The sequence below is a fragment of the Podarcis filfolensis genome, assembly GCF_964270895.1.
Source record: "Podarcis filfolensis genome assembly, chromosome: 10".
Classification (NCBI taxonomy): domain Eukaryota; kingdom Metazoa; phylum Chordata; class Lepidosauria; order Squamata; family Lacertidae; genus Podarcis; species Podarcis filfolensis.
The window spans coordinates 35104657-35119896 of record NC_139612.1 but is presented as its reverse complement, the minus strand read 5'-3'; the positions used below and the strand labels follow the sequence as shown (position 1 = coordinate 35119896).

The 15240-nt window shown below is 41.8% G+C and overlaps 1 protein-coding gene across 4 annotated transcripts in view; it reads right to left on the bottom strand.

The window, feature by feature from the left end:
• The window catches only part of SYT1 (synaptotagmin 1), a 331096-nt gene that overhangs the window by 41643 nt on the left and 274213 nt on the right, over positions 1 to 15240 (bottom strand). For all 4 annotated transcript variants that reach the window (XM_083573366.1, XM_083573363.1, XM_083573365.1 and 1 more), the window contains exon 8: positions 11465 to 11582. In XM_083573366.1, the coding sequence (XP_083429492.1) occupies positions 11465 to 11582 (118 nt within the window). The remainder of the gene's footprint in view (positions 1 to 11464; positions 11583 to 15240) is intronic.

The following is a 15240-nucleotide window of genomic DNA, read 5'->3' as shown; positions in this document are numbered from 1 at the left end:
CTCCAGGAAGCTGTGAAGCACAGCCAATGAGAGGCCTAACCTCGGGAGAGTCCCAAGGGCCAGACAGAAATCCTTGGAGAGCCACAACTGGAGACTGGGCCTAAGTTTCCCCACCCTTTGAATATAGGATAGCACTATGTTAGGTTTCCTGTCTAGTACTTACATATACAGTCATACCTTGGGTTACGAATGCTGCGGGCTGCACGTTTTTGGGTTGTGGACCGTGCCGAACCCGGAAGTACTGGGATGGGTTACTTCCGGGTTTCGGCGCTTGCGCATGCGCAGAAGCGCAAAATGACGTCACACGCATGCACAGAAGCGCCGAATCGCATCATGCACGTGCGCAGACGCGGCACTACGGGTTGCGAACATGCCTCACGCACGGATCACATTCACAACCTGAGGTATGACTGTACACACATATATGGGAGCAAGTCTCATTGAACTCAGTAGGCCTTCTGAGTTGGCATGCAAGGGACTGGAGTGATAACGTATGAGAGGAAAACGGGAGGATTAGCAATTTTTATGCCAGGAAAAGATGGCAAATCCTTAAAAATGTAATTACTCTATATTCAGTTCTGTGCTTCTGCTTAATCCAGCAGATTCCACAAAGAGAGGTTTGACAGCAAGTTCAGGTGTTTTAAACCGCAGGTCTCTTAACGAATTTTGTATCAGGCTGCTGTGAAGCCTGGGCAGATCATTATTAATTATATTAGGGATTTGCCATGACAAAAATACCCGACCTGAGAGATGAAAGACAATTTCTGAACTATAAATGCAAAAGAAAAAGAAAGAAAAGCAGTTTGGTGTAGTGCCAAGAGCGTTGGACTTCGGAGACCTGGGTTCAGACTTCTGCAAGCTAAATCTATTGTGTCTCCGTATTGTGTCTCAGTATTGAGGCTTTAGCAGTTGGCTTATAGATTGGGAGGGGCACAATGAAATGGTTTGGAAACTTTTGTGGCTGACAACAGGGCATTATTTTTTTCAGCTGGAGCTCACCAGAGCTCAGCTACAGCACCTCTTAGGCGGGCACCATTGCCATTCTAAGAGAATAAGACAGAAGTTCATAGTGCGCTCTGGCACCTCTTTTTCTGGCAAAATACCACGGACAATAGTGATGCTAACAGAAATACAGTTAAACAACAACAACAAAAAACCATATAAACTGGTTTAGGAAGTGGCTGAGGGCAGGACAGGATAGGAATGAAGCTTTGGCTATTCATCCTGAGCCCACTGAAGCTAACAAATACCTTAGACTTTAGCAATTCATTTAAAATAAGAACCAGCTCAAACTTTTGTGAAATTCAAGAATCGGTGGTGCTTGTATTGTTTCGTTAATATTTTTTTTTGGAGGGGATTATGGGTTTATTTTGTTTTTATTATGTACTTTCTGTTTGTATTTTTATGCTGTGAACTTAGGGTGGCCATATATTGAAGAGCAAAAAAGAGGACAACACGAGCCGCTGCCAGCCTGAGCTGGGGAAAGAGGGGTGCATGGAGCTGCCACCGCCACACCCGTGCACCACTTTCCCCAGCTCGGGCTGGCAGCAGCCACGGCGTGCAGAGCAGCCCAAGCACAAAAAACCTGGACATTTCCTTTACAATGTAAAAATCTGCCCAGATAGGCATGTTGGTCCCCAAAAGAGGACACGTCTGGGGGTTTTCCCGGATGTATGGCAGGCCTATGTGAACTGGCCTGACATTTTTGAATGAAGGGTGGTATACAAATTTAGTAAATAAATAAATAAAATATAAGTTAGTGAGAATAAAAATTTATAAACCTGACTTTATCAAACCAGGAGACTCAAGGTCCATTTTGTTATTGGCACTGGATGGAAGCAAAAATCTAAAATTGCTTAGCCTGAATCCTGCAGCCAGGTTAGGCAAAATTGTGATTGTTTGGGTCCAACAAAGGAGATAGGTTCCTGCTTGCTTGCACACCAGGCAGACGCTGCATGCAGACTGCATTGGATTTCAAGCTTTGCCTGAAACAAGTTATATAACCTTCTAATATGGCTTTAGCAAATCATATTAAATATAGCAGGATATCAGCGGAAAGCTTTGACCATAAATATTTTGATTTGAGGAGCGTGGGAGATGTAGCTCTTTGTAAATCACCGGGTGGCTCTGCAGAATGAAAGGAATTCCTGCAGAGAACCTTGAACAGAATATTCATCACAGCTTAGAAGAAAGACATCATAATAAACACAAAGCAGGAGAAATACCTCTTTCTTTCTCTTCAAAAGGCAACATTATTAGAAAGGCAATGCATCAAGGAAAGGCTTTCTCCCCATTCAGCACTGACTGGGGGTGGGAACACATCCTGCTATTAAAATATGACATTTTTTGTGCAGTTGTTTTTGTGAAGTGTCTGGACAATTAGTGACGAAGTATTGCTCAGCTCTTAAGGTAAGGCTGGCTGAGGCTAAATTTGCATTTGACTGGGGCAGCTGCATCCTATTCTCCCTTCCAGAAAAAAGCAATGCTTTCCATGCCTTATTGCAGGGAAAGAGCACCACAGAGATGAAACAGCCTTCCTTTGATCCAAAAGGTTTTTCAAATGACAGTAATGCACTAAATGGACGTGGGTGGCGGTGTGGGTTAAACCACAGAGCCTAGGACTTGCCGATCAGAAGGTCGCCGGTTCGAATCCCCGCAACAGGGTGAGCTCCCATTGCTCAGTCCCTGCTCCTGCCAACCTAGCAGTTCAAAAGCATGTCAAAGTGCAAGTAGATAAATAGGTAACGCTCCGGTGGGAAGGTAAACGGCGTTTCCGTGCGCTGCTCTGGTTCACCAGAAGCGCCTTAGTCATGCTGGCCACATGACCCGGAAGCTGTACGCCGGCTCCCTTGGCCAGTAAAGCGAGATGAGTGCTGCAACCCCAGAGTCGGTCACGACTGGACCTAATGGTCAGGGGTCCCTTTACTTTTAATGCACTAGAACGTCAGAGCTTCTTATCCGTGCTTTTTATTAATTTCATAAAAAAGTAATTCAGGTTTCCCCAGAGGTTTGTAGGAACACCTGAGTTTATAAAACACTTGCAATGCTGTAAAAATAAAATAAAATAAAATGCATGCACCCTGAAAGTCTTAAACATCTATCTAAGCCACAACTTAAGCCTTGACCTGACCTAAACTTTCAAAGCAGCTCTATCAGTCTTTGGTGGTGCTCGTCCATATTTCAGTTTATATGTGCTATTTCCCCACACACAGAATCATGTTTCCAAAACAAGAAATAAACACATTTTTCAGTGGGTATCTGAAGTGCAGCAGCTTCCTGTATTATTAAAAATAAATTAATCCTGCTGATGAGCCTACGTGCTACTCTGACAGATTGCCCCAAGTGCAGCAAACGCTGGCTGCCGTAATTGGGAGCCTGTAGTATTTAGAAATTTGTTTCACTGCTGCTCCTGTCGTGATGGCAATTTATTATTATTATTTATCATCCAGAGTGAAGAGTATAACCCATATCCTTATTCTTGTAAAATAGCTAATTATTATTTGCATCTTACAGATACAAGGAACCAAGTGCCGAGAGATATTCCTGTGCATCACTCTGATTTCAGAATTGCACCTAGAGGGGAAGGATTGAAAGCTCAGCCCTATACTGTACTCTGCAGCACAGAGACACCAGGGCATACTGGCCCTTCACCATGAGCCCTAGGGTAGGTTACTACAATTCTAAACAGACAAATTACAACGAGAGTGTCCAAATGGGTGTGTCTGTGTTGAAGGCCAGGATAAAGAGGTGCATCTTCAGGCTCATCCAAATTGTATGTTTGTCCTTTTGCTTTCCACTGGGAAACTGGATGAGCCCCCCAATCTTTACTGCTGAATTGACACAAATGCCAATCAGGTTTTCCACAGATGGGCATTTGCTCCAATTCAGCGCTAAAGAGTGGGTTTTCCTGGGGAAAATGGTAGGGTAAACAGGAAGTCTCTTGAACCCATGCCTAGAAAACCGCTTGGAGCCATGCTTTCTATGAACAGGACAAATCCTTTGGCATACAACAAAAACTACATAATGAAGGTGCTAGATGCCCACCACCACCTTTGGAGAGGGAATTCTGCAACTTGTGGGCTACTCCAGAGAATGGCTTCTTGAAGTCTTGCCACCCCTCAAACCTAGAGGACAGTAGAACTACCAAGAGTGTCACCTCTCTCTATCTTAACACCTGAGAAGTGTCTGAAGGGAAGGAGATGGTCTTTCAAATATTTAGGGCCTAAGTTGTTTACATTAATGTGAGCATCTTGAATTGGATCTGAAAATGAACAAGCAATCAATGCAGGTGTTTTAAAACAGGGGCAATGTGAATTCTAATTCTAATTGGAAGCCCAGCCAATAATCTTGGACCAGTTTGAGGTATCAGAGTAGTCCTCAAGGGCAGCCTGATTTACATCACATTTCAGTCTGGCAGTCACAAGAGTACAGTGGCCAAGTCATCTCTGTCCAAAGGTGAACCAGCTGGTGAACCAGGTGAGAGGTGTATTTTTGCTTGCATCTCTGTATGCATGAAAAAATGCTAAGGAATATCACTTATTTGAAGGCTAAGCCTTTATTCCTATGTGCACATTTGGAAAACAAAGTGGGACTCACGTAAACATGTAGGGATTTGAGAGCAATTGAAGTGACATGTTTCAAGTGTCCTGAACTTTTCAGAAGCAGGTGATAGCTAGTGGTCAGAACACTATGGAATGGAATGCAAATATTCATCCTCCTTTGGTTGATAGAATCATAAATATTCATAGTCTGAGAACTGTTGCCCTTCGGGCAATAACTCATCTACTGTTATTATGTATAGAATCCAGCACCTCATTAGCACTTGTTAGTAGTAAAGAAATTTCAAGACAGGCCCACCACTTGATGAGGAAGGTGATTGTGTATATTGTATTTATTTAAAGTATTTTAATGCTGCTCTTCAGTCAAAAAAATAAAAATACCACTAGAGTGGTTTACAACAATCACTAATGGGACAGTTCCTGTCTTCCTTACAATTTAAGAGGCACAAAAGGAAAAGTGATTGGGAGGAGGAAGAAAGCAAACTCAGGTGCTGTTTCTCAGTCCCAAATATCTTATATTATTTTTAACACAGAGGATGAAGCAAGCTTCCTTTAGTTCTCCCTTCTGGTCCCCTATTTGTCCTGTAGCAGCCCATGTGCTCTCCTGACACAGCTTACCTGGCTGAACAGAACAGTTGGAAGTTTGAGGCTGCATGAACACACCTCTGGAACCAATTCAGCCAGTGTGTCTATGTGCCCTAACCTCATCACTGTCCCATCCTATCCCTGGCCAGGTAAGTGGCAGTAATGCCAGCAACGGGAGAAAGGCTCTACCCAACCACATGGTACATGCTCTTGCCATGATGTTCTTCTCTCTTGGAAACTGGAGGAGCAGCCTCCCAGTGGTCCTTGGTCCCCTGGCTGATGGTAGAGGACAGTGTGTGCAGCATTTGAGTAGTGTACAAGTATATCATTGGGCATGGATGCTGCCTTCTCTATAGGACCACTCTTAGTACAGTACATCTGATTGTGGATACAATGCAGGAAAGCAACTCGAAATTGTTTGGTAAAGCTACTAGTGCTACATTTTCATTTTAAATTAGTACAGTTGAATATGTAACCACCAGTGTGATGCTGTTTGCTTATTACTCATATAATTCTTTAATGAAACTCAAGCTTTGCTCATAATGCTTATTGGGATTTTCTTCCAGCAAGGTTGTTGGCAAGGTCAGACCACTTGCAGTATATTTCTCCTATTATATTAAATTCATGATGGCTGTCTTTTTAGGGGTTTTTTGTGTTTTAATGAAGTTATTAAAATAGAAGGTCTTGCATAATTCATGAGCGTTCACATCTCTTTAAAAGTTCTGCCTCTATAAACAATTTTTTGCCTTCTTCTGTAAGCCTTTTTTTAATGTGAATAGTGTGTTTAAAATAGATTTCTAATTGCAGAAAACTGTAGTTTCATTTCAAATGCAACAAAATTTGATCACTCAGGAGAGCTTCCTTTGCTGTGTGGATAAGAAAGGGCGCAAAAAAAAAAAAAAATCACCTTTCCCTGACAAAATTAATAGAAGAAATGATAGGAAATTTAAGTCCTCTTGGAATCTGTTTGAGGCCCCACTTCTCTATTTGTTTTGGTTCTGTCCTTCATTTTCTTGCCTTGAATGATCTGCAGCACAAAGAAAAGTCAAGAAGGCAGAATCTGGGATGTAGTCTGAAGATTAGACAGGCAATCTACATAGTCACTCTTCAAGGCACGGGAAGAGTAGGGCAGGTCTCTGGGAAAGTCAGAGCAAGTCCTCCAAGGATCAGGAAGGATGACAGATAGATCTGGACTATAATGAAGTTGTAATTTGAGAAGATCCACAAGAGGATGAAGTTTCCAATTTCCACAATATATCTTTTAACTGGGTTGAAGAAATGGCTGTTCCTATCTCTGACCAGCTATCATCATGTGGCACATGGAGGACATAAATGATGCCTGTTTTCTAGAGGCCATGATTTGAGATCCTATGACATTCCTATGGTCCTATGGAATCTTAGCACATATTTAGTTACACATGAATATTTAGAACAAATGTTTGCTATTTCCTACTCTTTCTGTAGCTGGCTGCTCTAGCAAACTCACTTCATCTTTCATATCAGACATAATGCACATTGACTGTTGAATTACATTAGCTAACTGGGTCCAGATGTTTAGGTTAATTAAAGATTAAACAGGTAATAATTAAAATTATTTATTTCCAAAGGGACACTTTTGCTTGTAGAGGTAATTTCACCTGCACTAGTAAATAGCTGTTTTCATCATTCAAGAAGCTAAGGTTGATTGGTTTTTCCTTTCAAGACAGGTCTATTTGGGTTTCTGCCTGATGTAATAATTAAACGTAAGATGTAAGATCTGAGCATTTCGTGCTAAAATGGGTCAATCTGGACCTGTTGCAAAGACTCTAATGAACATAATGACTGGTCTGTTGTCAACACCAGGTGAGTACTATATAATATTAAATGCCTATAATTTGAGTTTAGTTAGTTATTAAGAAGAAAGAACAAGATGAGCCGCAGTTTTTCCAACAATGACACCTAAACTGCAAGAATATCTAGACTTGGAAGTTTACAGAAAATATACCGGTAACCTTCAAGTAATAAGAAAAAAGCAGTAAGTCCAGCAGAACTGGGCTTGTAGTATTTTAAATGGCCTTTGGGCCAAGTCATCAAAAATACAGAGATGGTATTATTCCCCATGGCTACTTAGTTGTTGTTGCAACAACTTAGATGAACAAGGACTATCCAGCATAGATTGACTGTGTTGTAATGCTGGCTCCCCAAGCTGGCACCCTCCAGATGTTTGGAACTGCAGCTTCCATCAAACCCAGCAAGCACAGGCTGTTCAAATTTCCTAGCAATATTGTCTATTTTTGTGAACTACAAGATGTTTGTGTGGCAAACCAACCTACCATGAACTTTGGTTTTGTACAATAAACAAGTCATGAATCTAATCATATTTGCAAAATATGCGGCATAAAAAACTGCTATCATATGATTCTCACCCAGAGATATTTTTACAACAATTGTTGTCAGTTGTTTATTGCCCATTTTTAAATATTTCACAAATGATGATTCCACTAATTTTGCGGAGGTATGGGGCACCTTGGGCAATATGGGGAAAGACAGGCTCCCAATACTGACCGGTCGACATCTTCCAAGAAATCCCAGCTAAAACGTTAACAACTCAAAACGGTATATTAATCAGACTGTTCTAAGAAGGAATGAAAACTTTAGATTAGTTACAGCATGTGCTCAAGTGAAACTCATTACATCTGCCTTTGTTTTCAGAACAGAGGGTATTTCAGGTCCAACCCTACTTTACATTCAGCATATAAAGATGCAATGATGAATAAAGATATCTCTTTGCAATCAGGAAGGGTTTTCTATGGAGATGTAGTCAGAACGGTTAGGTATTGTGTACTCATCTGCTGTGCTGACACTACCCAGTATAATGGTACCTCGGGTTAAGTACTTAATTCATTCTGGAGGTCTGTTCTTAACCTGAAGCACCACTTTAGCTTATGGGGCTTCCTGCTGCTGCTGTGCCACCGGAGCACGATTTCTGTTCTCATCCTGAAGCAAAGTTCTTAACCTGAAGTACTATTTCTGGGTTAACAGAGTCTTTAACCTGAAGCGTATGTAACCTGAAGCATATGTAACCCGAGGTACCACTGTACTTGGAAATAGGAGTTGAACACAGCGGTAGAGCATATGCCTGCACTGCCCTGGGCAGGGCGAGCTCCCGAGGGGGGCGGGACAGAGAGGGTGCCCTCCCACGCACCACAGTTCAGGGTAGGATAGGGGCAGGGAAGCTGCTGCTCACTGTCCTCCTGCTCACCACAGCCGGGTCAGAAATGACCCGACAATGGAGCTGCTGTGGCCGAGTGCGCCTCGCCATGGCTGAGGAGTGCTGCTCTCTGCCACCAGGTCAGAAGAGCTGCTGCCGCCGGGTGTGTGTCTCCCACTTGCCGGCCATTTTGTCACCCCCCTCAGTCATGACACCCGGGGTGGGCTGCACCCCCTTCCTACGCCTCTGGTTGAACATTTCTGCTTGATGAATTTGATATGAGTTGGGGGAATGATGGGGTGGCAGGATGGGCTGTTGTGGTGATATCGCCCCTTTAAGACTGGTTTATGAGAATGGGTTAAAACCTCGGAAATAATGAGCTTGCATACCGCTGTATAGAGTTAAGGCTTCAAGGCTGGTGTCACAAGGTAATTGGGTAGAAGAGGTGAGTGCCCATGGTCTAAGTTCTCATAAAACCTGGTGGCAGCCAGCCAGCCAGCCAAGCTGAAGTTAGCGTTTATTTGGGCTTTTGACAGCATCTTGTTCTGTTACTCAGCCTACTGAGATTTAAGAGTGTTTATGTTCATTAGCTTTTTGAATTATGGTGCTGGAGGAGACTCTTGAGAGTCCCATGGACTGCAAGAAGATCAAACCTATCCATTCATAAGGAAATCAGCCCTGAGTGCTCACTGGAAGGACAAATCCTGAGGCTCCAATACTTTGGCCACCTCATGAGAAGAGAAGACTCCCTGGAAAAGACCCTGATGTTGGGAAAGCTTGAGGGCACAAGGAGAAGGGGACGACAGAGGATGAGATGGTTGGACAGTGTTCTCGAAGCTACCAGCATGAGTTTGACCAAACTGCAGGAGACAGTGGAAGACAAGAGTGCCTGGTGTGCTCTGGTCCATGGGGTCACGAAGAGTCGGACATGACTAAACAACAACAACATGTTCATTAGCTGGATAAGTTAGTGTTTGTTGTTTTCTTACCTTCTGAGCTATTTTAATCTGTGTAATTATTTGGAGTTTCTCACTCTTGTAGAGTTCTGTTTTAGTAAAGTCTGTGCATTATTTTATGAAAGTTGGTCTAGTCTGAGTTCCTGAACCCTTTAATTTTGACCACACTTTTCAGAGCAAGTGTCATCCACCACAGCTGTTCATAGATATTCAGGAGGATTATGGTCATTTGATAAGGCAGCTCGATTTCCAACCGTACTTTCACAATCTCATATTTTCCCATTGTTTTTTCTTTTAATGAGGAACTTTTCAAACATTCCACCTCCTCTACACGCATAAACAGCACTTTGCATTCCCCCCACTCAATAATGGGCTCCTCTGGTGACAGTAAGTGTTGCCAATTGTGTGGGAAACTGAATCCCCCACCTCCACACTGATGTACAATGTTTTCTGCTGGAAAAGTGAAAAGCAATTTTGGTTTCAAGGGGAAAGGGGAAAAAATAGCAGTGGGAGAAGAATTATTGGGCTGATGACAAATTCTGCCATTCTTACTTCCACCCACCAAGTAATATCCATGAATATTTCAGAGATTGCAGTTGCCTCATGTGCATCTACTCAGATGACCTCCGAATTGGACTTTTTCAGACAAAGTCTGTGATATCTGAAAAGATACTGATGTGCAGCTGGGGGTAAGGATAGCTTTGAAAAGCAACTCAGGGGTACAACTAGGGAAGGCGGTAGATATGAAGTGAGTCCTTTTGTTCTAATATCCAAACTGGTAACTTGTGCATCTGCCATACAATGACATATGTTTCTTTTTAAAAGCACAGAGGATGTGCAAGTTTCCACTTGTGAAGCATGAAAAAGAGAGACAAACTCACATGCTTCCACTATCCCCCGATCCTGTGTCACATCTGAAAGCATCCTTAGGCACTTACCTGGAGAATTACACATGTTTGGCCGGTGCTTCTGCTTCAGCAACTAATGGAAGGAATTTCCTCCTTTCCAATTATACCGTGGTCACTTTCTGCTAGGTCACTTTGGGATAACAGGGGACTTGATTAAAGGAGGAGGCAAGGAAGGGTTTAATTGGTAGCACACAGGGCAGTTTAATTGGAGACCACAGGAAAGGAGTCCAATAGACTGGGAGCTACTCGCATTTCCAGAATCTCACCAAAAATGCACCTAAAAATTGTTTTCTCCATATGTATATATACTCCCACGTTAGTACAAAGAGAACCTAAAACTCCACAGCAAGCCACAGAAACACCGAATGTCTCAAATACACTAGCACTATTCAATGCTAGTTCTCCCTATATATAAAAAGAGATAGATAGATGAATAATGTGCCCAGCTATGGAAAGTGCAAGTGATTTCTGGGCATATACTGTACATCTCTGCCACCCAAGCATGAGATATGCAAATCACCCCTTACCATGTTAATTCTATGTGAGTTAAGCTTCCCGTGTTATATTTCCGCACATGAAGCAAATGTCAAGTGTACCTGTTAAGCACACAGTGTCTGAAACATGGGGAAATGATTCTCACTTTAGATTCTGGATCTTCCAGAGATTCAGCTTCTGCTTGGACAATATTATGTTGTCTGAAAAAAGCTATGTACTCGTTCAGCAAAAGCAGAGATACCTGTGCTTTTTTTCATTTCTACAACCCTGGGTTCATCAAAGCAATGACTCTCAATAATTTATTTGCATTATTTATAATTACTGACAACAAGTCATTATAAATAGTAAGTTGTGATAGGGATAGGTGAAGGAATAGGTAATAAAGGCACACAAGTGACCTGCATAGCCACCAATATTCAAAACCACAGCATGGATGCAGCTCCTGGTTTTACTGAGGCCACTTCAGACTGTCAGCATGTTGTGGGTAAGATTCATTCGTGGACTGGAAAATCAAGTCATCGAGTTTAGTGGATCCAATGCTGTTGTGCAACAAACCTGCTTCAGAAGATCCTGGACTTAATGCAGCATCATATGACCTCCCCACAAACAAATCAGGATGAATGCTCAACAAACGTGTCATCTGGAAGTCATCTCAATGTAAATGTAATGCCTGCATATGAGCAACCATCTTCATTTTTTAATGGTGAGAAACTGATACTGGATAGCAATGTTAGCACAGCCGCTGTGGTATGCTTCCTGCCATCAGCTTACCTGATAAGCCGCCCACGTCCATCTTCTTCAGGTTCTTTGCTTCTAAGATGACAACAGTCAGCTTGCCAGCAGTAGGCACATAGCGGAGAGAGAAGCAGATGTCACCTAGCTTCTCTTGCTGCAAGAAGGAGCAAGGAGAACTGTCATTTATATACCCTTTTAAAAAGTTTACGCCAGGAACATTGTTTTAAACCACAGCTTTTAATATTCAGTTTCAACTACTTCTTGTCAAGCTGTTTAACAGCCAGAGAAAGGAGCCCAAGATTTTACTTGCTAAGAAATAGCAAGGAGCCAATTTATACATTACCTTTTGCCTGCTTATGAAAAATATGGAATGACTCACATATGCAAGCAACCTCAGCCCCCTAGAATGTAACATATGAATTGGCTCCAGTAACAAAGTTCTGTGCTGAAGTTTGACACCAGGCCTTTCACAGGTATCTTTTAACTCAATGGACACAATGCTGAGGACATTCGGTCCTATTAACGAGGAGATTGAATTCTTTAACCTAAGACTGGATCCCATAAATTGTGATGGCACACAGGCTTGCTAATGTTCAGGCCATTTGCATAGTTTTTCATTTAGCTCAATAATATCATGGTTTTTTGTTTTTTTTAAAAAGCCATACATTAGTGTTTGACATTCCTAACTAGTTTTTCTTCACCCACTTTTCAATCATTTTAAACAGTTAGGCTCCTTTAGAGTTGCAGACAGTCTTATTTTTCCCTACCCTTCACCAGCAGATCCCAGGTTACTACAATTTAAAACTCAGCATTAGAAAGAAGCTAAACACATTACAGACACAGGAACAGGGCGGTCCTGAAACATACTTCTCAGCATGTTTGGGTTAAATTATTTACTTGTGTTTGATCTTGTATTGTATTATGTGAACTGCCCTGCGATCTCTTGATGAAAGGTGGTATATAAATTTAATAAATAACATAAAAAAATTAACAAATAAGGGTGGTTCCTTCACCCTTGGACTAACCCCAGAAAGACAAGCTCTTTTGTTGTCTCCCCTTTGGGACTGGTCCATAAGTGCAGTTTTCTCCTTTTCTAGGAGCACTAATTGAAGCCAGGTGTTGCTTCTATTGCTGAATTGTAGACTGGATTTTGCTGCAGATGGAAAGTTACCTCCTCAGCTGGTGAAGGCAGCTAGGAGCCAAAGGTTTGGTGGCAACCAACCTGGTCAACATTACAGCATGCACACATACAAATTCCATGGCAATTTCTTGCAGAAAAGGACAGATGTTAGCTTTCAAAATGGCAGGAGGTGTTACGATGCATTTCAAATTTGTACTTTCCCAAATTGTGCCTGTAATGTTAGCTCATAGTTTGCTGCTGAAAATTATTAGATAGCCCTTCAGCACGGATACTGGATTAGCTGTGGGGTGTGAGAGCAATCCGAACACTATTAGTTTTGCTGTCAGAGAAACAGCGGACTGCGCTCATTCTCATAATGCATTGTGATAAAACAGACTATTTGCAAGAGGCATTTTGCCTTTCATATATTAAGCAGGCAGCACAAGTGTTTCTGGAAGAGACACAATGGTATCTACAAGATGTCATCAATGGTTGGAAGTGCTTAGTTTTGTTCAGAACTCAACAACGTTTCACAGAAGACCCTATAGCTACAATCAGTGGTGCTGTACTGCTAAAGGCCTTCCTAAAAATTGTGCAGCTCTGTAGCATATAGAAAGGTTGAGCTGCAATTACAAATTACAGAAGCTTTGTATCAAATGCAAAGATGAATATAGCCAAGCTTGAAGATACAAGGAGAATGTAAGCAGAGGAACACATGCTGTTCAGTAATGATCATTAAGAATATTAGGCTGGCTGTCTTCTAAGATCTATGCACAATGCTAACTGGAGAATCAGGCTTCGCTAAACACTCTAATTAGGCATTTCAGGCTTCCCAGATCTTATTTGACAGGCAGCTCTCCTTATGGTGTTCAGTTTAATTCCACAGTTATTTTGAGGGATATGATAATAAACTTTGAAGAAAGCCTTCCATTCGCAGGGAAGACTATCAAAATCAAGGAGCCTGTGTAAACATAAATACCCCCAATTTCTTAACCATAGTTAAGGGTTTACAAGCTGGTTACACATATGCACCCTCAAATAGCACCTTCCTTCTGCCATGCTATTTTCACCACACACCCAAATAATAATAGTAGTAGTAATAATAATAATAATAATAATAATAATAATAATAATAATAGTTGTACCCAACCATCGGACTGGGTTGCCCCAGCCACTCTGGGTAGCTTTCAATACATATAAAAACATAATAAAATGTCAAGTTTCAAAACTTTCCTGATACAGGGCTGCCTTCATGTGTCTTCTGAAGGTTATAGAATTACTTATCTCCTTGACATTTAATGGGAGGATGTTTCACAGGGTGGGTGCCACTACCGAGAAGGCCCTGTGCTGGTTCCCTGTAGCTTCACTTCTCACAGTGAGGGAACTCCCAGAAGCCCCTAAGGTGATACCTTAGTTTTAGTAGCCAGACCTCGCTATGAAGCAGGATTTGGTTATTAAGTCAACCTTGGTTCACGGTAACCAGGTTAAGATTATCAGCTGAAATGAGAAATCTTTTGGCAGTCATAATGATAATGCATATCTTTTAGTGTTCCTCTGGCACCCCACACTCCCATATTTCTGCTTTCCTTAGTTATGGCATTCTAATATCCGTCATTTGGGCAACCACTTTCATACAGCGTCCTTTAGGGCACAATTCCAATCTAGTATCTGGAGCACTCAATGTACGTTTCACTCAGTTCTACTGTATTTTATCAGCTAGCTTCAAAGAAGGTCTGAGTTCACACTACAAAGCACCAGTGAGCTATCTGCAGGCCACAGCTTGCAACCCTTTTCAAGTCAAAGGCAAAGCTCCCATTCTCTTTGAAAAGCCCACACACACTGAAGTACACAATATCTATCATCTATTGATCCATCCATCCATCCATTGATAGATAAGCAGATATTAGTAGAAACCTGTCCTACATCTTCTACAAATACATCCAGAATTTCAAAGATGTTCCTTTGGGATGCGTTTATATCTTCCAATTTTGAGTGCTAGCATGTGACATGCTGTACTTAAAAAGAAAAGAAAAGAAAACCCTAGCTAGAGGTGTAGTTTTGTAAGATAATTGCAAATCCCTGCCAGGCTAAGAGGTACAGTGAAGTGCCTCTGCTGAGGTGATTATCTCACAGAGGTGCTTTATTGTCATTAGGTTTAGCTTTCAACTTTTTAATGTATAAATAATTAATTTCAGCCATTGCTCTGATCATTGGATGGAAACTTTCGGCTAGCGTTAGAGCCGTCCAACTGTGAGGTTCGTAGAGGTTAACCTCTTCTCTCCGAGCGTTCAGTTGCCAATCAGAAGGCTCCTTCTGCTCAAGCAGCTTGATAATTTCCTTACGCACAACGCTGCCGCCACTGAACAGAACCAAAATGAGTTCAAAGCTTTAATCGGCAGCATAAGCACCATTTCCTGCTTTACAATAAAGGATAATTTAAAGCATCACTGAGCCAGAAACTGTCCTGCTCAAAAAAAAGTGGAAAAGGCTCCAAGCGGCTTAACTTGAAATAAAAAACAAAAAAAACCCCTCACTTTCTAGTGATGTGCATCCTAGTGATGTATTGGGCAAAGCTTAATGAAAAGAGGTTGATATCTTGCAGTATTCGACTATCTCTAGGAAATGTACACTTGAATATTCTATATGCTTCGACAAAACAAAACAAAAGGTGACTATGATGATGAAGAAGAGT